Source organism: Corapipo altera, unplaced genomic scaffold (assembly GCF_003945725.1).
Source record: "Corapipo altera isolate COAL_440 unplaced genomic scaffold, ASM394572v1 52b, whole genome shotgun sequence".
Classification (NCBI taxonomy): Eukaryota; Metazoa; Chordata; class Aves; order Passeriformes; family Pipridae; genus Corapipo; species Corapipo altera.
Genome location: NW_020884922.1, coordinates 5,909,103 through 5,934,172, shown reverse-complemented (window position 1 = coordinate 5,934,172; position 25,070 = coordinate 5,909,103). Strand labels below are relative to the sequence as shown.

Below are 25,070 nucleotides of genomic sequence, written 5' to 3'. Positions count from 1 at the left end.
GACAGTGACAAGAAATTCGCTTTTAGTGTTCAGCTGTAACTTGTGCTCTACTGTTGCATAACCTACCAGGAGCACACTTTGAGTTGCAGGCCATCCATAACAAGTTATTTTCTCCTGCACAGGTCAGTATGATCTCCCATGAAAAACTCTGAAATGTTTATAAATACATTGATAAAAAGGCAAAAGCAGACATTTTTTTATCAGGTAGGAAGCAAAGGGTTCTTTAAAACTGTTTAATTACATGTTTCAGGTAAGCACAGACAATACAGTAGATTTCCCACCACTCAATATTTACATTCTTTTCCCTAGGCTTGAGCTGTTCATTAAGTGTTTTTCAATCAACATCCTTGTCAATCACTTTTGTTCCAAGGAATGGTGCTGGAATAGAACTATTGCAGGAAACATTCCATCAAGGCATGATTTTCTGTGGGGTTTTTCTCCTTTAAGAACCATGTACTAGTAGTTCAAGATATTTTGGGAAAGTCCTGGTTTCCAAGATGATCTGAAGAATGCACTGAAACCAAGCACTGCGCTGAAGTCCTATAAATAGTTAAATCAATACCCATATGTATGTTGTAGAGTTGAAATTTTCTTTTCACCAGCACTGCCACTGATGCTTGGTTTCTGTTAGGACAGTTTCACACCAATTTTGTTTTGTTCCTTTTTCATTAGCCTTTGTGCCTCTTTCTCCATTTTCTTTCGCTGTTGTTCTGCTGCTCTTTTTTCCCTTTCTGCTATCTTCTGTTGTCTGCAATTAAAGAAAACATGAATTGCTAAATAACAGGAATCCAATTTTCAGCATGGATAAGGACTTCATACCTTAAGTTCCTGTCAATACATAGTTTATTATAACTAATAAAAACAGAGCTTCAGTCTACTGTTGTTAGGCTCAGAACAATTACTCTTTTATGGTGCTGAAGTCCTCTTTTCAAATTAATCTAAAATCATAAAATATCCTGAGTTGGAAGGGACCCACAACGATCACCAAAGTCCAGCTCCTGGCCCTGCACAGGACACCACCAAGAGTTACACCCTGTGCCTGAGAGTATTGTCCAAATGCTTCTTGAACTCTGTCAGGCTTGGTTTTGTGACCACTTTCCTGGGGAGCCTGTTCCAGTGCCCAACCACCCTCTGGGTGAAAACCTTTTCCTAATATCCAACCTCATCCAATTTGGTATTAGGCAGTAATATTTGTTCAATTATTTAGTAATCTAAAAGCCACTAAATTCTCAAAGTGAATCAGTGAGAGTTTGGGACAGTTATAAGGGCTAGTGCAAAAAATAAAAATCTATGTACTGCTTTCAGTAGCAAGAGCACCCATCTGTTCAAATTCAGACCAAACCACTTTGACTTGTCTACAACAGTGACTTTTGTCCCCCCTTTCCCTCAGTAGAAGCATCAGTAGTGACTCCCTTTGTAATGCAAGTACTGCAAACATTTTTGTCATGATCAGATGAGATGGTAACTTCCAATACTCCCCATCAGGAGTTGAGGATCTGTATTGTACATTATTGTCTGCTACAAATATAAACAATAGTCTTTATGGAAATAAAAAAAAATAGTAAGTCTTCAGTTGGGTATCCTTTTAGCATTATTATAATTGTTATAAAACTCCAGACATCACTCTCTTAGCTCAAAGAATCTGTCTTGCAATTTCAACAAATATATAGCTGACTACAGCAAAGAAAGAAGGAACACCAGAAAAATTCACTCATTTTATTCCCCTGCTTCAGCTAGAACACATTACTGAGTGGTGCAGGACCAACAACTGGATCCGTACTCCAAATGACACATTGGAGCTCTCTCCGGTATTATCTAAGTAGGTCACTCCTGCTTTGGATTCAGTTTATTAGATATGGAAAAAATTCCTAAATTGCTTGCAAGAGGAGTTCAAAAATGAAGCTTTATTAACTTGAAAAGGTGAAATTTAACACAGTTTTAGTATGAATAAAGAACTGCTTATTAAAAGAGAATAAAGAATTCTAATTGATGAGGGAGTTAAATTTAAATGTATCTGCATTACCTGAGCACATCCACTTAGGTGTGTAAAACATTCAGAGTTAAAAAGTATCATCACCTGAAGCAACCTTCTCTGGTAGATTCCAACTATGGACAAACTGGGCACACAAAACTTGGAAATATTTGAGGTACAAAGTCTACATATTATCTTTGTATTGAACAGGAGACAGACTGCACTTATTTAATACCTTGTTTCCTTTGACTGATTATTAATGGCTAGAAGTTTTCCTATACTCTACTAAGTTGCTCTGCTGTCAGTCATGGAAGAATGAAAATAGTCATTCAGGATCTACCTCCCAGGTTAACAGTAGCTCAAAAGTTTTGGGGTTTTTGAGGTCATCACCCACTATTTACCTTCTACCTGAAAGCTGGATAGTTGACAGTGCTGTCAGTCAAGCATATGCAGAGTAATAATATTTGTCACTTTACAGTAGTAAATTTTCTTATATTCCCCACACCTCTGAAGTGATGCAGAAGGGAAGAAGTGCTTTGTGCACCAGCCAATATGCAGAGACAGTAGTTTCAAAAAGCCACATAAGATGTGCATTAAGCAATGCCACTGATCACGGCAGCTCCGGTTTCTTTCCCTGGGATGACACAGCGGCGCCTCCGCGCCCTCTACGGGCCAGGAAATTGTATTCGGTTACACCCAAATGAGGGAGACCTTTCATGTCACCTCGGACAGAGCAACAGGTCACCCAAAAATATAAACAAGTAGCTACTATAAACTAAAAATGCACGAGCTTAACTGTTCCCACTGGGAAGAAGTCTTCATTGGTAATAGAAAGTTTTAAGTTGTAGATAAGTATCTAAAATTTGCAGACAAATTCCAACTAACTCAAATAACTGAAAATCCAGTTTATCATCTGCTACACTGATTCATCCATCACTGGAAAATTTTAATGTATCCCAGCCCAGAACCTGCTGGATAGTGGGGAAAAAAAGAGACTATAGGAAGTTCTCAGGCACTAGTAGCCTAATCCTCAGCATTGCCTTTCTGCATGCTTTGCAGAGAGCATTTGGCTTACTGTACATGCTTATTTCAACTGTTATGTTTATGCACTGAGTCACCAGAGAGGCCACAGGATACAGTCTTCTGCACTGAGTCACCAGAGAGGCCACAGGATACAGTCTTCTCTGCTATTTTGCAGGCCACAGCCCATTTTTCCATGATTGATCAGCACTCCATTACTACACAAAAGTTATTCTAGTCTTAAGATATTTCTAAACACTAACTGAGCACCAACACAGCTAGCTGAGGGAGACCTTTACTTTTTCTGCACACTCATTTTATTCTCAAAAAGCACCACTGGAGTACAGTCAACACTAACACTCTGGAATGTTAGGAGGACTCTCTCCTCCATTTAGTAGCATCTTACACACGCTTCTTTCAACTGTTATCCTTGTGCACTGAGTCACTAGAGAGGCCATGGGATCTTCAGATCATTTTGCAGACCAGCATTAAGAGGAGACTCCATACCACTTCCTTATTACAGTCTGTCAAAAACAGAGCCAGGCCTGTCAAGTACTACACTAAAGTTTTACGTTAATATCAGATGTTAAATATATCACAGATGTCTACTGAAAGAGAAAGTATAAACCCAGCAGGTATTTCCTATCAATCTCGCTAAAAATCAGCCAGCACTTTGCTCATTTACAGATAAACATTGCCATTTGCGTGTCATGAATAAAACAAAGGTTTTACTTCACACAGCTGGGATACAGCTTACACAATGACCAGTTGTACTGAGGTAGCCAAGTGGTATGCCATAGAGACAGCTACAGTTCCAACCATGTTCTAGCTACTGGAAATATTTAGACACATACACATCCCTTCTATAAAAAGTAAAGGTTGATACTTTTTAGTGGGGCCAGGAAGGAATTTCATCAAAATTAATAACTTGAGCTGAAGCCTTTCAGTTATACAGATAGGCTGAAATCTTTATAATAGCTTCAGCCAAATAACATGACACTTTCAAAAGTGAAGGTTTAGGGAAAATCCCACTGCTATTGCCACATAAGAGATCTCTCTTCCTAAGTATTCTAGAGCACAAACCTGACAGTTGGCAGACATATACCTTTGACCATCCTGGAAATATCTATTGCACAAATTTTACACACCAGAGACAAACTGGCATATACATACACCAGATCATTTTAGTAGCTAATTTGTATAGGACAAGCCCCTGCTTCTGAAAGTTTGAATGTTACTTTTGATAGTCCTAAAAACATCTGTAATGAAATGTGGCAAGGGTTAAGTAAAGTACTATGCAGCCTCTGCAGTTAGCAAAAGTAGTTGTTTTACTTCTCAGTTCAAAAAGAGCAGCATTTTTCATTGTCGTTCATTTAAGTCCCAGTAGACTGCACTTCAGAGATTAAAGATCTTACTGAGCCTATTGTTATTTTTTATGGGGAAAAACTACTACCCTTGGAACAAGACCAGCCCAAAGACACATCATTCATATCGCAAAGCTTGTACTTCTGTTATGCATTACCGAAAGACAAGACTGAAACAGTACTGAAGTTAAAAAAAACCCAATAGGACCAGAATGTACACATAAATGCTTAAGTTTACAAAAATATTTGCAGTACAATCTTTTTCTCAGGTTAAGCTGCTGCAGAGCAAGGCTGACAGAGACATTAAACAGAAACAATTATGAATATTGCATTGAGAGTGTGCTGGTGAATTCCCTCGTCTTATTCCACAGACTGAAAAAAGTAAGTTTTTCAAAACATTAAAATAAATAGTTGATTGGAATTTTTTTTCCCGAAATTATCTTTTTTCCTTTAAAGATTCACAGTTCTAGAATGATTTTTTAATATATCACGTCTTTATTTCATATTATCACTACTGGACCACTGAAGCCATGTACTTGTGATATTGTGAGTAAAATGAGAACAGTCTAGGAAGCTGCAGCTACCTGAGGCTGGTTACCTGATGATGAAGCAACCAACAAAAGTTTGATAAAACCCTAAGTCACTGCAAAGTGAAATCATTGTGTGTGATTAACTCAAACTCAATTTGCACCTCTTTAACCTCCATACTCCTTCTATGTGTTCTTAAAAGGGAAAAAAAGAACATAAACAGAACAGATGAAGTATTCACTCTAACTTTGTGCAAGACTTTGATTTTACATTCAGCCTTATCAGCTAGTTTAGTTAAGTTGGCTAGAAAAGCATAGCTCTTACAGGGATTCCAAGAATATATTTAGTACTTTGTCTTTTATCCTGAACTACTTTTACTTTAAGCACATGCTTTTTATAAGGACATCAAGTGGTATTTTACTTAACCAAGTTGAAACCTGTTATTTGCACATAATAAGTCACTGGGATTGGTGAGGCATCATTGGGTTGGCTTCTAGTGCACATGTGCATGTGCATGTGTTAATGTGTTGTTCCAATGTTCCAGTGATTCTTGGATTTTTCCTACTATCTCATCCACTAAACTGATTAAATCCAAAATGTCCTCTGCCAACCGCCAGTTACATAGAGATTAGATGCACAAAAATAATTTGTATTAAGAAGTGTTTAACAATTCTTAGCACTTACCAGAAAGGTGTTAAATAAGCAAACGAATTTGATTCTTTCACGTGTGTCACATCAATTTCACTTACCTAAGAACTTCTTCTGCCTGCCAGGCAGCATCTTCCTCTTCTTCCCAGGCATTAGTATTTTCTTGCCAAGTATCCAAGTCTCCCAGTTCAGGCTGAAACAAAAGAGAAGCTCTAAGCACATGGAAAAAGAAAAAAACATTGGTGTGGTTCCTGGATGGTGAGACAGGAGTTTCCTTAACATCTATTTTTAACCTTAGTGCTTAAGATTTACAGAAGTATTTAATAAGTTGCTTCTCAACTTATTGCCTATTAATTGTCTATTATTGCCTTTTTCCCTGCTCTAATAGTGAGTTTTTCCAGTTGTCAAAGGGGTTTTTGGACAAAGGCAGGAAGGAAGTACTGGAGTGCATTTTTGGGAAGAGGAAGATAAATTGAGCAGATTAAATAAGTAGATAGTGTAAAAGATTTCTGGAAGCTGCATGGACAAACCAACATGTATATCCATATGTTAGTATGCCCAATATCAGCTGAGTGATGCTTTTACTCACTAGAAGTCCTTTCCTGAACTATTTTCATTATGGACAGTGCAGGAAGATGGTACAATCATCCTGTATGGCTTCCTGCCTAGACCCTTTTTGCACTATGCTAATTAAAGCAAAGCACTGTTAAAGACAGCAAAGGGCAAGGGAGGGAAAGCATCTCCTGCTAAATGGTCATGCTGATAGGTAACTAGACTATGTTTTCAAAGGCTAAAAAGCAAAAATTAGCAGACTTAGAATACAATCCCTACAGAAAGGGAAAAGCAGAAAGTTAAAACTGGGTCCAAGATAATAAAATAAAGGCAACACAGGAGGCTTTCAAAAAAGCCATCCACTCTTTTGTTAGTAACTTACTAGGCAGAACCAAAAAAGCCCTATAGGTCATTGCTTTAGCAGATTTGCAAGCAGAGAAGTGTACGGAAGTTTCTTACCTTTTTCTCTGTCGAGTTTCTCAGTAGAATATATTAGTTAAAATTAGACTAACTACTTCATTCTTTGAATCAAAGACTCAGTTTTAAAACAATTTACATTATTCCACAAGTATTCTTCTTACTCCCCACACAGCATACCTTAGATAGACTATTCCTTCCCCTACAGAACACTCATTTAACCATCAAATACAAGATCAATACTTAGAGCATACTTACAGACTGGTGAATAAAAGGAATATCTTGTGTAGCTGCTAATCTGCTAGAGAATCCTGTGTTTCCCTCTGGAATCCCAAAATTCAAAGGCTCTCGTTTTTTAATAACTATCTGAAAATATTAAAAAACAGGAGCAAAAAGTAGTAAATCAAAGCACGACACAGATTCCTTGGTCATCATTTAACTCTGTGCCTGTGAAGGTACAGCTACACACCACCACACTGTGTCTCAAACCTGGTCAGGTCCTGGAAGCTGTACAGCTAAATGAACTGATAAGTGAAAGATGCTAAATGCAAAAGACAAGAACTCCCCCTCCCTACATTAGCTCCTTCTTTAGTCACATGGAAACCTATGACTGTATCAAGACAGAGAATGGGCACAAAGAATTACAGATCAAATATCACCTAGAACTCATAAAAGCTGCCAACTACATGACATATTCCTTGGAGAAATCCTGCTTCTGTGATAGATCACTGTAAGATACTACCCTTGAGGGCAGTGCTGTCTGCACTGCTGCACTGCACTGCAGTGTGAGCTCTCTCAGCTACTTTCACAGCATATCTGTGCAGACAGTTTCAATAGCTGCAAAGTAATTCCTATCATATCATCTAGTAAAGCCCCATACTGGACTGGTTTGGTTGAAAAACATGCACTAGTGCTTCTCCCAAAAGGTGTATTAGCAAATTTAGCCTGGAGAAGAGGAGGATCAGGGGAGACCTCATCACTCTCTAGAACTACCCAAAAGGAGGTTGTAGCCAGGTGGGGGTTGGTCTCTTCTCCCAGGCAGCTATCAGCAAGACAAGAGGGCATGGTCTTAAGCTCTGCCAGGGGAGGTTTAGGTTAGATATTAGGAAGAAATTCTTTACAGAAAGGGTAATCAGGCATTGGAATGGGCTGCCCAGGGAGGTGGTGGATTCTCCATCCCTGGAGGTTTTTAGGACGAGACTGGATGTGGCACTTAGTGCCATAGTCTAGTAACCATGATGGTGTTGGATCAAGGGTTGGACTTGATGATCTCAGAGGACTTTTCCATCCTGGCTGATTCTCTGATTCTATGAAATTTAACATGGTTGCTAAGATCACATTTCCCTCCCTTGTCTTGACCTCAAGTCATAAAGTTACCTCATTTTGCCCACTTTAAGTCTCTGCTTTTTCCCAATGAGGTAGATTCACAGTTCCACTGACTGTACAAATGCTAGTATCAATGCAAGAAAGGAAACAGGACTAGACAGTCTTATTTAGCAATGACAGACTCTGTTATTTGACTGAAGTTCCATTTCCAAATAGGTGAGTGTAGATGAGTGGCAACATGAGTAGATTCTACCTCAAATCTTGGGGTTTATATTGAGGCAACATTTGATGGAAATACAAACATAAATTCATATCTAAGTAAGTAGGCCAAGTTAATATTCTTTACAGTGCATGAAGTCATCCCGAGATACACTTAAAATAAACCCAATATACAGTATTCAAACAGCATGGACTGTTTTGTTCTGAACTGTTTTGTTCTGAACCTGAAGGTCATTCTATTAGGCAAAAAATGTCTGTAGATATAAAGAAGAAATTTCCTCAGTTCTCCTCTGCCCCTCAGATTTTGGGAGATGAAAATCATTCATTAGAAGAATTCAGTTTGCAGAATACTGCAGATCCTGAACATACAGAAAACTGACACCAGTATCACCCCCAGTTCATAGGACCACAGGAAGATCCAGGTTGGAAGGTGCCTCAGGAGGTCTGTAATCCAACCTCCTCCTCAAAGCACTGTCAGCTCAGAGGCTGATGAAAGTCATCTGGGCTTATCCACTTAGGGCTTGAAAACATTCAGAGACTGAGCCTGCACAACCTCTCTAGAAACCTGTTCCAGAACTTGACAGCCTTTGTTGTGAGGTTTTCCAACTGACTCAAAGACCGGTAAGTAACCAGCTGAAAGATTTGCACATAGAAACAGAACTTGTAATTATTAGAAGTTTAATCAGCATCTATTTACAGTGTTGATGCTCCTGTAGATATGACCTTCTGTCTTGTCTCCATAATAGAAATGGATATTTGAAGAGCAAGCTATTTTGAAATATCAGTCCCCTAATTCCAGCCTCCCAGTATAAGTTCATTAAAGAAGTAACCATTGTTTTCTGAAACTGCAGTGCTGCTCCCTCAGACTTCAGTAGACCAGAACATGGAATGTCTCTGTTCAAATAATGGAAGGGTATGAGCATAAGCATCTTAGTGCAGTGTTCCACTATTAGAGAGTTCTCACACTATACTTCCCAGAACCTTCAGACTATGAAATTATTCCTAAGTTTCCAATAACATTAAGACTAAAGATGTAAACATGAAATAGCATCACTTTGTTAAAATCTCAAAGTCAGCATTTTTAACTGGACATGTTAGACTACACACAAGCATCTGTTCTCCTTTCAACAGGTCAGCTTAATTTTACCAACAAGCACATTCTATATGTTGATTTACTTACAGCCTATTTTAAAGCAAGGAAAACCCTTCATAAGTATAGTTGAAAGTGCAATACTTACTTTTTGAGTTTTTCTTATAGTTGGTGTCATATCTTTGAAATAATCAGGTTCCATTTGTTCCAAAGGATTTTGCTGAGCAGCCACATTACCATTTCCACCTTCAATCTTCACACTGGTAGGTGCATCTTCGTCCCATGAAGACCAGTCTTCTACTTCAGGCTGAATAGAAGTATATGGTACAAGTTAATACTATCTGCAAGTAAAAACTTGTCTTTTTATATCTTGCTAAGATATATACTTAATATTATACAGCATATATAATAGTATTATATTTTTCTTGGAAATATACCAATGCTGTTGTAGGACTGCTATAATTACCCTGTTAAGAGATTATCTATTAAATCACCTACCACTTTAACAATTACCTGTTTAGGAACAGATGAATAATCCACTGTGGTTGGCAAAGTTATTTGGTCTCCACTTAACTTTCGCCCTCTTCCAGACCTGAAAGAAAAATGTAGGATTCCTCCAAGCTCTGAAAACATGAGCACTAAGTTTAAAAAAAACAAAAAGGAAGTCTGAGAACAGCACTACTGAAAATAGTCACGGCTAAAACATTTAGTGCTTCAACTACCTTAGTATTAACTACTACCTGTAAAAGTCTGCTAAGCAAAGGAATTTTATCATGAATTTAAAGTGGTGTTCACATGAATTTCCAAGTGCAATTTATTTTTCTAACTGCAGTGGAAATAGAGGAGACATACTTCTGAGAAATATGAAAATGGACAAACTAACTCAATTATTTGCATAAGTCAGTTACAATTTTTAGGTTGTCAGTGTTTATAAAGCAAGCACTAGCAATACACATTTGTCAAAGAACTATTTCTGCTGTACTGAGAAATTTTTCTATTTGTCTTGGATGTTAAGCTGTGTCTAACAAATCGCTTTCTGAGCTGCTTGATTTGAAAGCCCTTCTAAAGTCCTTTCTCCTTCAAAATCTAAACAGAGGTAATACAAGATTATGCAAGTCAACAGCTTTTGTTCAATTCATGCTTCTACTAAAAGAATACTGTTTCAATGCATTTCAGCAACTATATCAAATAATTTTAATTGAAAACAAACACTAATGCATTACAGATAAACCACCTAAATATTTACTTAATAATAATTAAAATATTCTTAGCTGACATTCACTATATTTTAAAACCTTACAACACAAAAGAATGAAATTACGGCTTACACTCCTGTTTTCCCCAAGGAGTTTAAGCTCCTGTAGCAAAAGAGACATGTAATTGACCTTATTCAGCTTGGAAAAGTTAAGTTTTGTTTCTTACTGCTGACCAGAATAAAACTGGGAAACTTCAATTTGTAGTTTCTATCCATTAGTTTTAGTATTATAGAACATACTACCATCTACTCAGACTAGCTGAATTGCTTGTAATATCACCTCTCTGTATGCTGGTAAGTGACTAGATGTATTTTTTCTACTTTAGGTTCAATAGATTCCTCCTTAGGAAAGATCAGGTGCTATCATCAAATTTTCAAGCTTTATATAATTCACTCTAGCCCCTTTACAAACTATTCCTTTAAGCTGCAAAGCAACAGAGCTTAAGGGTAAAGGAAGGTGAAAACACTGTTCCCTCAAACACATTAGAGACTTCTGATTGACTAGACTTAGGTGACATCTCTAAAGGAAACTCAAGTTTGGAAGCATCCTCCTTCAGACCTGTACAACATACATATCTTTAATACTACTCTAAGCCATCGCTTTGCACTTACGTGTATTTCTCTGTTTACATGAACTAGAAGATTCCAGCAAGTGGCTTGTAACAAACATTCATCTAGTCAAAATCATTACACTAACAAGGGTGAAGGTAGGAGGAAACCTTTCGTCATACAACATGGGAAAGAATATGCTACATGGAGCAGTGCTGAGGAAAGGCTACGTATCTCCACTTCTACACAGGGAACAAGATGCTTATAGGAACAGCTGCTTCACAACCATCATTAGAGAGATATTGATCACTGCTCTGAATATCAAGTGCCACAAGAATTCTTGGTTTTGTTTCTCCTTACTAATCAGCAACATCCACATTTCTCAGCTGGAGGAAGTAACTAGAGAGTTTAAACAGATGGACGTTTCATCTCTTTTTATACTTATACCTTTTATTTCCTGGAAACTGGATTCAGGCAGGCTGTCGTTTATCAAAAGAAGATTTCACTGAAGAGATGACTAATGCTCTATGTGGGCTCTACGCTCATCTGGGCTCTAGGTTCATCTAGGAAGATGCACAATCTCTACAGGTACCTGTATAATCTAAGTAAGTACCAGCTCATATCCACTGAATTAGGATGCACATTTAATCAAATCACATTTGCTGGTTATCAGCCATACTCATATGCAGGGATGCATTACAGAAACAAGAAATTTATCAAGCTACACTTTTCAGCTGACAGTAAACAGGAGAAACATCTGTAGCTAATGAACTGAATTAATCTGATCCACTGACTTGCTTATGTGAAAGATTTTAAATTTTCATTCCTTCAACTAAATGCTATTCACAAAATAAAAGGTTTTCTACTTTTTTTTACTCCCAAGCAATTTCTCAGCTGTTCATTTCAAGGTTTTAGTTCATTCAGAATTTGAAAAAAACTATGAAAATACTGTCACTACATCTACAAAACAATTATCTGCTTACAAAAACTATCTTAACACTTAGAGAAATGAGCAGCCCATATAATATAGAAGTTATCAACTTAGTGTTTTGACTTCTTTCAGAACTTGAACAGAAGTATTCTTAATTTAATTTGGGATTCAAATCACAGACTAACGTTGAAATCTATATAGTTGTATAAAGCATTAAAATGTATCTTTTTAAATCTTCACTAGATCTGTCGTGAATTCACCAACAAGTTGAGAGCTTCCCCTTATTTTTGGAACAAGTAAAGGCGAAGAGGAAATAAACAGTTATTTTCGGTCTACTATATACTCTGCATATGCTTTAACCTCACTGGCAAAGTTGTCATCATCATACACAAGAGGAGAATGCATTTCTCCAGATTGCTATTTGTTCATGTAAAACAACGTGCTTCAAGAATGGCAAGAAGCACAGTAGTTCATGACAGCACAGTGCCAAGATCTGCCTCAGGTGCTCTGCTACTGTACTACTGAACTCTACTAACACACAACTGTAACTCTTGAGGGTTTTGACAATGTTTCTAAGTATTACAATGCTGCATTCACAGCTCTACAACTCAAAAGAACACTACATATGACTTACAAGAGTAACAAAAAAATAAGTCATTATTCACCATAAAAAAAAAAAAAACAACCAGTTTCCCTGAGTTTCCATCACTGTCCTCCAAACTTTTGAAAGAATCTTCAATAGGCAGAAGAATCTGAAGTCTCAGGCAACCGTTTTTTGGCAAAGTAGGATAAGAATTGCTTACATTTATAGTGAAAGCCAACTGCCTGATGACAGGGTGGATGCTGCCATTAACCGAACAGCTTTTCTTCTAGTTTGTCATGGAATAGTTTTAAAAGGTAATTTTAAAACCCTAGCATAGTTGTTTAGAAAACCTCACTCAGCTATCATATAACAAAATACACTCACAAACACACTATACAGACTTTTGGAACTCTGAAGGAATATGCAAATTAAAGAATTACTTTGACTTAGTTTTCATCTGTCTTGATTGTTTTGCAGTTAGTAAAATCAGAACTGGGAAAATTGGTGGGTGGGTGCTGGGAGAAGGAAAGAAGTGTAAGAACCTGTAGTTGAAAAAGAAAATGCAACCAAATTAAATAAGACATGTTTACCTGCATATTAACTTTTTAACGAAAGAAAGCACTGCTGCCAGGCAAGTACAGACTTTAAAGAGTCGAAACTGTGTTATGGCCATGGTGAGAAACCCTTCCTGCAAAAGAAAAAAGTTAGATGCAGAGGATTATACATCTTTATACAGTTCTTAAAGCCAACTACCTTAGCTGCTGCTAAGCAAGGAGCATTCTGTGAAACTGTATTAATGCAAGAAAACAGAGGAGGTACCTGGAACAAAGATGCTACCTGCCTACTATCAGAGCATTTCACTGATGCAAATAATACAAGGTATCTAATATATATGGCCTTTAAAGAGACAGCACGTAATCATAGAGAAAGTCATAGTTAAAGACATTTTTAAAGGGGAATGCAGGCAACCAGTTGCAGTGATGGCACAGCTGACCTGTTTCAGACACTGTCAGTCACACTGAACACTGGCAACGAAAGGAGAACAGAATAAGCATCAGAGAGAACCTCATGCTTGCTTGAGCATGTCTTGCATATACAAATTATAAATTTAGCCATTAAGTCAAAAGTCAAAATTGGCTGTTTAAATTTACTTTTAATTTTGAGGGAAATGTATGATGAGAATAAACAATATTTATTTTAGAATCAGTGTCACTGAAAAATCATCATCAAAGAAAGACTGTTCCTTTGTGTGCACTATAGCACCAGTTGACCCCAGATCTATTGGGTTTTATATGCCAGACTGGATCACGATAGCAAACTCAGCCCAGAAAAAAAATCTCTGGCTGAAGCCACTCCTGTTGGTAGCTATTTTTCAGTGACAATTTCATAATCTAGAGAATTTATACTCAGTATACCACATCATTCCAACAGATCACCTCCAATAGGTACAGACTGACTCAGAATAATCTGCTGCAATTCAAGGATCCCTTTTCTCTCTTCTACAGGTGAACATGACAGAGTAAAGAATAAGAGGTTAGGCTTCACAAATAGCTTTTCATTACGTACATCTACACTTGTAACAACATTTTCTGTTGCAAATTTAACATACCTCCTGGTGAGAAGAGAAGGCAGCCCTGTGACATTTTCCTCAGGCCATGAGTATTCCATGGAAGGACAGCTTGATTTCAAATATGCTATGGCATTTAAATCACTTTTTATACTCCAGGCTTTAAGTTAGGAAGAGTCAGGAAGGTGGATCATTAGGTAGGCTGCTCCAATACTGTCCTGAGGATTTTATTAAAAAGGTACATAATGGGATTTGTGAGCTTCACGGAGCATAAGATTTATTTTTATTGGTGCTCATTTGCTACATAATGTAACTACTGTTAAACACTGCAGTAATTATAGTACTGGAAATATTGCTTCACATATAGTCCAGAATAGGAATTTCTGCTACTGAAAAACCATATCAGGTGGCTGTTAAACAAACAGGCCCTTTTACTGCCAAGTGGAAGGTTAAGTCAATAAGTAACCACCAAATTACAGACCACACTGCCGAGCTGTAGCTCAGGAGAAAGGCCTCATAGGACACGTGTCAACTCTACTTCAACATTACTGTTGTCTTATTTCATTTCATGGGAGACTTAAAAACGCAGAGAACCTGATACAGTAGTGGGTTGGCTCTTCATCTGACAGAAATAGGAAGCAGCCAGACTTCCCACAAAGAAGCAAGAACAGACATCATCCAAGACATTTAGCTTTTAGTTTAAAAGACTGGACCATCATTTCATATCATGCTCAAGCACTTCCTTACCTTTCACAATGAGCAATGTTGACAATATCTAGATGACAAAGAATGCATCAGCCAAGAATTTGAAGGATTCAGAAATAACAGAAGTTAGTGAAAGCAGAGTGGATAGTAATTAGATGGAAATTTTTCTATTCTACGGGTAGAAATTACTGTAAACTACCACTGAATTGGTGAAAGAAAATACTATTTTTAGAAGAGATAACTAGAACCTAGCATGAAGGAAGACCTTTTCTGAAAGGAAGTTTGTTTAGAAGCTCACTCCACTCTAGCAGAATTCACTTTTCTACCAGCTTGGAAGGCAGGAGACAAGGCACAGAACAGTACTGAATATTTGAAAGAGTAAAGCCATCTTTCCCTGTTCAGACTACCTAACTGCCACACTGGACAGTACAGACAGATGCTTAACTAAAAAAAAAAACCAAACACCCAAACTATTGATTGAAAAGGTTGTTTTAGGAAGAAACCATTACTCAAAAACCTCTGCAGACTCAATATTACTTATGCTGCAAGTCAAGGGACTAGGAAGGTTGCTAACTGCAAAACTAAAACCAAAAAAACCTTCAGGTGTGTCAATGACATATATATATATGCATACATATTTATAAGCCCAGTTTTTCAACTCATCTCTATTTTTTCTTTTATTAAACTGCATACTCTATTTTAGATTTATTCGCAATATAAAGCTAAAACAACTGAAAAAAGACCCAACAGAATCCACAAGAAGTCTGGCTTGCAGGCTTGTGAAATCCAATGCTGACAAGAATTAGCCACCAGAAGTTAATCCATTTTAATCCATTTCCCAGGTCATTCCTATAGTTGAGTGACTACATCCAATATCACCAGCATGCCTGTTTGGCAGGGTTCAATAGGTATTGTCATTCCCCACAACAACCAGATAACTAGTGCCTCTCCACTTTCCATGTGTCACACAAAGATTCCAGAGTTACGGTAAGACACACACAGCCACTTAAATTTGTGTTAGAGCTGCATTTCACTTCAACTGTGGCAGAACTAGGCCCTTCAAGGGTGGAACCTGATGGTCTTGGAGGTCTTTTCCAGCCTTAATGATTCTATGATTCAAGACAGTAGGCACTGTTTTGTCTACCTCTCCTCCGAGTGTTGACTACAGTCTTCCCAATTAAGCTCTGTAAACTAGAAATTGTCAGATGCACAACCAGAGTTTCGGCAACAATATGCTATCATGTAACCACAGTGATATTAGTTTTTATACTGCTAATTAAGATATGAAGCAGTATATTTGCATTAATTTTAGCAATATGCTAAAAGATGTTTAAAACACAATCTTGACCCAATTATTGTCTCAAGATAAGGACAGGTCAAGCATTGTCCCCTGTGTCTGAAACTGCACTTGAAACGTGCATCGTTGCTCTAAGGACAGCACTACCCAAAAAGTTAAAGGTTTTGAGTTTTGTTTGGTGCTTTTGGGGTTGGAGTTTTTTGTGTTTGGGATTTTTTTTAAGGTAATTAAATTTCTCAAAGGTAAGCAATACTCTGAAGTAGCTGTATGAATACAGATGTACACAGAACCCTAATTTTCCTCAGTTCACTGCAAGTCTTATTCACCTGAAACTGTTACACTAAACTTGTTATGTGAAACAAGCTTTTCATTCTTTTCTTGTCCATCCTTCTCAGACACTGGAAAGAAGCACAGCCATTTATCTTCCCTTTCTCATGAATGGCAGGGCCACAACATTCTGTCTTCCTTTTCTTCTTTTAAGCCTTTCCTTGATAAACAATCCCAAAAGGAACTACAACTGCCTCAGCAGTCACCTATGACACAGGATGACAGAGACATAGTACTAAGTGGCAGTGCTGCAGCAAGAATCCTAACACATTTCTTAACAGATAGAGGCAAAGGTGAAACACAAATTTGGAAAATCTGATAGGAGTTGTCTGTTAGCCTGATGCAACCTTCTGCAAATCACACCTCATGCCTCAGCTTCCAATTTATAAAATAGGATAGAGATTTCCTTCTCCCACTATTGAAATTGCTTCTAATGTGTTACATTTATCAGACTTACTGTGAAATGAACTTTCCTTACAACAGACATAAATAAGCAAATAAATCAAGACATGAATCCTAATTAAATTAATACTAGTGGTCAACTCAACAATTTTGTAACAGATGTCAAATTTCGATGGAGTTTGACTTGTGCAGCTCATCCTGCCTTCCACTGGTAAAAAGTCAAGCAGCTGCTCACATAAAGAAGAACAAAGAAAGGATTAAAGGATAGCAGCAGCAAGATGTTAAACACTTTAGAGCCAAGCCAGAGGAATGAGGCAACTTATACATTTTATGGATCCATAAAGGAAACAGAATGAAGGGAAGGAAAGTTCAGAAGTTTATTGAACAAACATTTTTACAGTGCTTTCAGCTTGCAGCAGTGGCCTCGTTAGAACTCCTGGCACCTCTGATTTCACTAGAAGTGGCCAGCACAGTCCATCCCCAGATGGACTGGTTAGTCAACTATGGTTCAATGAGCAAGGCTCTCACTCACCATCACTGCACAATGAGCACACTGTCACCTGGAGAAGCACTTCCTCTTTCATATCTAACTGTACACACAAATACCACATAAATAGTATTTCAACAGACAAAATTTAATTCTAAAATAAAGTCACTTTGTGGCACTAAAATTGCTTTAGAAACTTTTTTTCTCCTAATGGACTCGTCTACTACTGTCAGTGAAAAAGATGCCAAAATACTCATTACACAGCACCTATCCTGCTCTCCTTTGTTCCTCTACCATGCCAACTGATTTGTGCAGCTTACTTTAGATATCATCTTTGAAAGACAATTTCTGCCTTGAATTACTAGTGCCTTGTGAATTGATTACATTTTCTTTCACATCAGCTCATCTGTGACTCTAGAATGAAAACATGAAGACACTTTGGAATCAGTGACTTTAACCCATATTAAACACAGCTAGATAAATAGCCAAAGTATGGCTTCTAAAGCAAGACTAAAAATAACTTGTCTGAAACTGAAAGGTTCCCCTCCACTTACACATTTACATAAGGAGCCACAAAAAAAGCCTCACCCTTCTAAAGTAAAAGGAGAAGTTCACTTCCTAGTACAAAAGATTAACATGGCCTTGAGTGTTTACATTTTTCAGCACCAAAACTCCATACTGGTTAAGTGGTGCTTTTATGTTTTCACTAAAACAGCTGATAGAAACCTAGTAAGGTTTCAGTGGTAAGGACTGGATTTCTTAGAAGTTTATTTTGTATGAAATTTTACAAAAGTAGAGTGGCCATGTCAATCTGATGATGAGCAAGTAGGTTTATAGGGAGATAGAATTTCATGAAAATTAGTAGATAGAGCTAAAAACCCTGTTTTCAAGCACACAAATCCTCCTGCAAATCATGTACGTTACAAGAGCTACAAAGACATTCTGTATTTTGAAAACAGCAACATAATGATTCAGGAACCGCAGTCAGTCAGGTACTAAAAGATACAACCAGCATCTCCTGCATTTCAAAGACAGACACCATGATCCTGTAGCCTAATCAGAGGTTCAAATTTCCTCTTCTTGGTTGATTTCTGCGTTTGGTTTTTCTTTGGCTGTTTGTTTGTTTTTTCATCTCTTTATATAGAAACATAATATTAGGAACACTGAATGTGGTGGAAAAAAAACCCACAGTCTTGACCACTGAGTTTGATAAATGGGTAGATAAACAGCATGACTGAACCTCGAAGCCATGCTACCATGCCATTAAACAAAGGAGCAGAACCCAAAGGGAAGATTAGAAGGCATCTCCTCTATCTGATTGTATCTCTGTAATAGGTACTGTTGTTTCAGCAATAAAGTTCCAACTTTCAGTGCAAGCATCCTAACTAGGCAGTGGAGGTAGCTGGGCTGAAAGACAGCTCACTCCTACAAATCACAGGTAAAGTCATCCAAGGTGCTCAAATCCAGGAAGAGATTTCAAGACTATTAAGAGCTGGAGAAGATACCAAAATTCAAGACAATATTTTGCCTCTCTAACTAAAGGCAGCAAAAATTGGTGGCTGCAGACAGTTCCTAAGTTATTCCTAATATATATATATATATATATATATATATATAACTGATATAAAACATACAGAGTTTCAGCTCTTTTTTAAACATCACTCCTAGAGCCATAAAACTACCATAGTAATACCACCACATCTCACCCCTTCCTCTCCAAGACACTGAATATAGCTCGAATCTTGTTATTGTGAACTCTTGAAGCTTTCTGTTCTGAATTAGAATAAGTTCTACTCTTCAAGGCAACATTAGTTAAAATAGAAAGTTTATGTCCACTGATTGATCACAGTCATTCTTCGACAATTCCTTACCTATATATGCTGCTGTCTTCTGAAAACCATGCAGAACAGAGATTGAAGTAACACAGTCCGATGACACTACGCTACAACTTCTGCAACAAGTCTTTTACATAATGCACTAACTCATGTAACTCACTTCGCAACACTGAAAAAGTTCTCAGACACAGAACCAGAGTTCAAGAGACTCCAGTTCTGTTCCAGTCATTATATGTCACCCTGGACTTAAGTTTTCTGTAACTACATGGAATGCCAGAGACAACAAATTAACACATTCTCATTGCTACTACCACAAAATTACCTTGCAATGCATGCTGTCTCGGCAAGAACCAGCTATTTACAATGAATGTACACTACAAGACGGCCTACAAGAAATTTCTGCAGTGCATATCTGTATTTCCAGAGAGCTATAAAGCAGCAAGCTATGCTATTTCTCATTAAATGAAAGTAACGTTTCTAGTTAGTGCAACTAAGGCACTTATGCTGTGAATTCACGACCTCGGAACAGTGCCCCACTGTTCTTCTGACCAGGCCAGGCTCTAGTGTTATTGGAGAAATCACTGTAGCCAGATGGTAGCACTTAATTTTTCTGTGACCTGTTAGAGATTCTCAAGACTTTATAAGTGTGCTAAGAAACCTTCACATTACCTTTTATGAAACCTGCCGGCCAGCGTGAACAGTGAAGAGTTTCAGACCAGGTAACCCCAAGCAGCGCCGTCCCACTGCCAGCTCTGACAGGACGTGCGCCCCCCGCCCTTTGACACAGGGTGCCAAGCCTCCCAGTTCCCCAAACGCTGCCTATCTGCTCGCCCGTCGCTCCACGTTCTTCCCAGTCCGTGAGACTCCCCCCTCTCCGCCTCGGACGGGGCCCGGACCAGCCGGGCAGAGCGGCGGGCCCGGCGCTGCGGGGCCGGGGCGCTGCTCGGCAGAAGCGCGAGGGCGGCTCTGCCCCGCGGCGCGAAGGCGCGCAGGCCGGGCCCCTGCCCGGAAAGGCGGAAGCGGCGCCCGGCGGCGCAGGACCGAGACCGACCCTCCCCGCTCACCTGCCCCGGCGGGGAGGCCTCGCCGCAGAGCGCGGGGCTCCAGGGGCCGAGGCGGCCGCTCCCGCAGCCTCCGGCCGCCCCTCATCCAGAGCCGGGCGCGCGCCGCTCCGCCGCCGCCTCGCGCGCCGCCATCTCGGCCCCGTCACCCGGGAGACGCTCCCGCCCCTTCCGGCCGCGCCGCTCCTCTCGGTCCCGATCCCGCAGCACGGCCGGGCCGCGCTGCCCCCGGCGGCCTCACCACGCCCGCCTCTCCCCCGCGGCTCGGCACAGCGGCCGCCGGGCCACGGGGGAGTCCCACCGGGGTCTTTGTCCCTTGGAGGAACTGCGATCAAAAAACATTGTGCTTTAGCGGACTCAAGGTGCTGCACACGTGGCAGTAAAGGTTCCCGTGTGGTCGTCGGGATACTGAGCTGTAAATCTGGTTGCTACTAAAAACCAAACGCCGCTGACAGGTGCGGCCTCAGTGTCCCAGTTTGTTCACCGAGGTGATTCGAGAAGTGCTTGTCCGTGTTAAGTGATCTAACGGGCTGGTTAAGTGATCTAACCTAAGATTTTCCAGACCTCTCTAAGTCTCCGCTTCTGTTTCATTCAGTACATGGGGTAAAGGGAGGTTTTGTCCCCTTCTCACAGGGAAACCTAGTCAATTCTGGGGCAGCACTAATATAATTTCCCTTCAACTCCAAGCCATGATGCCCAGCTCTCTTTGCACTGTTTAAGCATCTTCCCTTAAACCCTTCCTCTTCTGCTTGTACAGTCAGCCAGCCTGCTGCTGTTCTCTGTACCGTGGCTTCTGGCAGTGAGGAGATGGGTGATAGGGGGATGGCTCTTGTGAGAAGGCACTGGTATCATAGAGTCCCATGTCCTGACAGACACTGTGACTGCATTTCCCCATCAGGAAACAGGCCCCAAAGGGACAAGGAGCCAAGCATGATATGGCTGGCTGTGGGGCAAAGACCTCGTCAGCCAGGATGGGGGCAGGGCAGTCTGGAGGCTGCTCAGAGTCCAGCCTGCAGGGCAGGATTCTGGTGATGAGCAGATCTGAGGACGAGCCAAGAGTCAGTGTGCTGGTCCAAGATCAATGGAGTCCCTAGCGAGTCAGTGTTACTCGTGGGATTGAAACGCTTACGCCTGCAGAACCTGCCTTCAATAAGAGAAACTCTGGTTTTAAGACCATTTCAAAAGCATTTGTGTAGCAGAGTTATACCTCTCAGTATAGCTTTCTTTCTAAAGCCAAAACTGGAAAATAATCTTCATCTGCAGTCACACAGAAAAGCAAAACTGCTAGCATGACACAGTGGGAAAGGTTAGGTTATGACAATAGCCAGTTCCATTTCTTTTGGGAATGCATTCAGGTTGTGTCATTACTGTCTATATACTCAAAAGGGAATATGACACAGTGAGAAGAAAGTATTTTAACATATGCACATAAACACCCACACTTAATATAAAAACTGCCAGAGTGGTTCACCCACACCATCCTCCCAAGTACACAACAGACCTATGTGTGGCTGTTGCATCAATGAAAAAAACCTGGAAATTGGCAGACCACTAATGAAAAATAACTACCTTCTTAAAAACATAATTATGCAATTTCAAAATGAGTAATAATATAAACATAATTTATAAAAGAAATGTTCACAGGAATAAATACTTCTTTGTTTAAAAATTTCATTAACCCTCAGCTCTGAAGTTTTAAACTTGGATTCCTTTGGATCAGTTAATTTTCCTAAAGAGATCCTCTGAAATCTTAGATATTTCATCGCCACATCAAATGCAGTTCTGCTACAGTAAACTAATCAAACTTTTGAGGGAACTATTCTTTTTAAATTAATGCTTTTGTTTTACAGATATTAAGGCATAAACATATTAAACCACATTATCTGACAATTTGCAAGTTTGTTAGCGTCACTTCTTTTATATCTAAAGCAATTTTCATCATTTCAGAGGCTGATGGTTCCATCATCCTGATACATTCATGTTTCTATTTAATAACCTCATTCTGTCTGTAAAAGGGATACATTCTCTTTCAATATGAATTCTCCCTCCTACGGGATATGCACTTCATTTACTTGTGTGCTCTCTCGCTGTTAAGTCTTTTATTAAAGCTACAAATAGTTTTTTAACTAAGGGTACCTTTCCTCAATTACAGTCCTGTTGAATTGTGTAGTAACTCAAGTTTCACATTTCCAGAAGACATTTTACCTTTAACAACTGTTTGATTCTGGCCAAAGTAGGATTTTCTTAGTTCTAATCACAGAAAAATTACAGGTTCTTACTACAAAATTCAGAAGTAATTTTCTATACAGCTGGTACAAATTCGTATTCTGCTCTTTGAATGTTGTCATGTTGAAATTCTAGATGAGAAGAGGCAGTTCTACTGTTAGATACATTTTCCATTCCTTTGTAGTATTTCTAAGCACCTATTTTGGGTAATATCTAAGCACTCTCCAAAGAGTTCGACTAAGTCTAGGCAAGTACGTATCCTAGCCTGTAGAAAATATGACCCCTTTCCCAAGTAAGTAGTCAAGTATTCATGAAAGCCTCTTTTCTCTCTAAAGGTCTTCCTGGCTGAATCTCTACTCTCTGCTGCGTCTGCCAGCATACCTTAAATTCCTTCCCTTATTCCCACTAAACCTTGATGTGCCTTGTAGGGGAAATTTCCAGGCCAATGATCTTGGTGAGAGGCCTTTGTAGGAAAAATCAACCAACTGACTCTTATCAAGCATGTAATATATAAAAAATCATGTTCAAAACTGAAAAGGAGCATACCCCAAGTAGTTTTTTTGGAAGCAGTGGCCAAGAGAGCCCAAAGAGCAGCAGTGACTGCCTAGATCTCCCTGAGCTCAGAGGAGACTGTGCAGCTTTCGTCCTCTGCTGGAGTGGCCAATTTTGTTGCTCCCCTGAGAATGATTCAGCATCCTGCTTCCTTTAAGCACCTCTCTGTGAAACACTGACCTTCATGCTGGAGCCCAGACAGCTGACAGGACCTTTTGTGGGGCAGAACTCCCAGTCAGCCTAGAAGAATACCCACCTCAGGTTGAAACAGGTTGGTTGGTTTGTTCAGTGCTGTAAAGAACTTGGAGGTGATGAAGAATGTGTGATTTTAACCTGATGCTGAAAAATTACCCAGGGATATTATTTGGGTCCTTCTCTCTGTTGACAACATTGGCTTCTCCTTCCTAGGGTGTTTCTGTACTTAGTGTTAGTGAGTTAATATACAGAATGCTGTGAATATGTGCCAGAACCCAGTTTTCCTTGTCCCTGCAATACTCCTCATATTTCTCAACTACAAATTAGGGAGAGGATAATGGGACCTCTTTTTTATACAGCTAATTTATCACTTCATTACTAAATAGGAAATCTTTCTTTCCATCCTGTAGTATGTAGATATTAAGTAATCTTGCTTGACTCACACACCTTTCTTGTGTTTCTTAGCAAGGAAAAAAATACGTAAGTTCAAGTTATTAGAAGCTGCATCTTAGGCATTGTGTTAGCATTTGAATTCAAATCCTCTAAATACTTGAGTATCTAGCATACAGCTTTATAAAAATAGTTATCTACATGGATATGCTTGTGTGTTCATGCCTGCATGTATATGATTTGCATTTAGGGAAAAGAGAGTGAATAGTATGGAAAGGTAAGGTTGTGAAGTTTTGTTGGCAAATGCGTTTAGGAAGGTGAAAGATTTTCTTTTTAATTTTTTTGTTGTTGTTGTTTTGTATCTTTGTTTTTTGAGGGGAGAGAATAATGAAACTGTTCTTTTTTTCTTCATACCTCAGCATTAGTTAGAAGAATTTCTACTTATTGGTAAAACATGAGTTTCTTTTATTCATGCTCTTTGCCAGATCTTATTGTCTAATTTCAAAATAATTATTCTAAAGTTAGGAAAATAACTTAATAGAAAAAAATTCTCCCTTTTCCCATTTTAAAACAAATCAATGCAGCAAAAAAGACCTATGTTATAGCCCCAAAACTTCAAAACTTGGGTTTTTATACATACACCTATGTATCAAGACTAAGTGGCCATTGGAAGTGTTGAGTTCCCAAAATCTGACTGAAATCAGTGCCAGACTCAAACAAACTTTATTGTCTCAGTAAAATTTGGATTGGAAAATCTAGATCCCAGTTTTGATGGGGGGAAAAAACCAGAAACTCGTTTTGATTATAGCTCTGTAACCTCATGTATACACAGCATAGGGGCGACAGCAATCAAAGACGAGGTATGATGAAGGGAAAGAAATACATTTTCTCCTTCATTATCAAGTTTTTCTGTTCACTGTATGATGGTGAAGAAGCATTTTAAGTTATCTTTATCATTACAGCAGTCAGTAGGCAGAAACGGGGCTTAGATCACACTCTTTCTAATCTTTATCCAACAAAGGAAGAACAATCGTCTTCTGTCCATTGACTATTTGATGAAACACCTCCTGCAAAATATATGTCAACAGGCATTTTGAAACGTGATTTGAACAACTCAAGTGTTAGCAAATTGATCCAGGATTTGGGCAGAATCTTATCTCAGAATGAAATGTGCATGAAAAAGTTAACAAACATTAGGTGTAGTTTTCCAATCCAAGTTACAAAACAAGATTTTGTAATGCTTAACTGTTACTGTCTCTTTCATTGTAGATTCCGAGGGCATTGCGTTCCACCCAGCTACACTGGTACTGAGGCCAACAACTTCTGCTTGTGTTCAGCTAGAGCAACATTTCTCCTTATGGAAAGTATTTTGGTTTTCCTTTCTCTGCTGGAAGAAACTGAGCAACTGCTGCCAGCTCCAGGGAACATGCATTGGCGAGTACTGTATTTCCAGAAAGTTCTTCCATAAAGATATGTTGTACTCAGGAAAGCACTGAAAAATGAAGGATCCACCATATTTCTTTATGGTTTGTCCTAGTAATTAAACAACTGTACTTTTAAATTTGAATCTGT

General features: G+C 39.0%; 1 protein-coding gene and 1 long non-coding RNA gene across 5 annotated transcripts; one reads left to right on the top strand and one right to left on the bottom strand.

Annotated features, from left to right (window-relative positions):
* Positions 1-200: 200 nt before the first annotated feature.
* EBAG9 (estrogen receptor binding site associated, antigen, 9) lies at positions 201-20,302 on the bottom strand. Of its 4 annotated transcripts, none has more exons than XM_027656955.1 (8): positions 20,139-20,274; positions 14,064-14,239; positions 13,045-13,142; positions 9,650-9,774; positions 9,285-9,443; positions 6,760-6,867; positions 5,634-5,725; positions 201-748 (listed from the first exon to the last, which is right to left on the bottom strand). In XM_027656955.1, exons 4-8 carry the CDS (start codon positions 9,767-9,769, stop codon positions 628-630), a joined length of 600 nt encoding a protein of 199 aa, XP_027512756.1. In that variant the 5' UTR covers positions 9,770-9,774; positions 13,045-13,142; positions 14,064-14,239; positions 20,139-20,274; the 3' UTR covers positions 201-627. The 4 variants fall into 4 exon arrangements, with proteins under 4 accessions (XP_027512756.1, XP_027512753.1, XP_027512754.1 ...); XM_027656952.1 differs by having other exon boundaries at positions 9,650-9,728; positions 20,139-20,231; XM_027656953.1 differs by lacking the exon at positions 20,139-20,274 and adding an exon at positions 19,744-19,867 and having other exon boundaries at positions 9,650-9,728.
* A 29-nt stretch (positions 20,303-20,331) lies between these two features.
* LOC113953630 lies at positions 20,332-25,065 on the top strand. The gene is made up of 2 exons (XR_003529956.1): positions 20,332-20,590; positions 24,768-25,065. It is a non-coding gene; the product is annotated as an uncharacterized LOC113953630 (long non-coding RNA).
* The last annotated feature ends 5 nt before the right edge of the window (positions 25,066-25,070 follow it).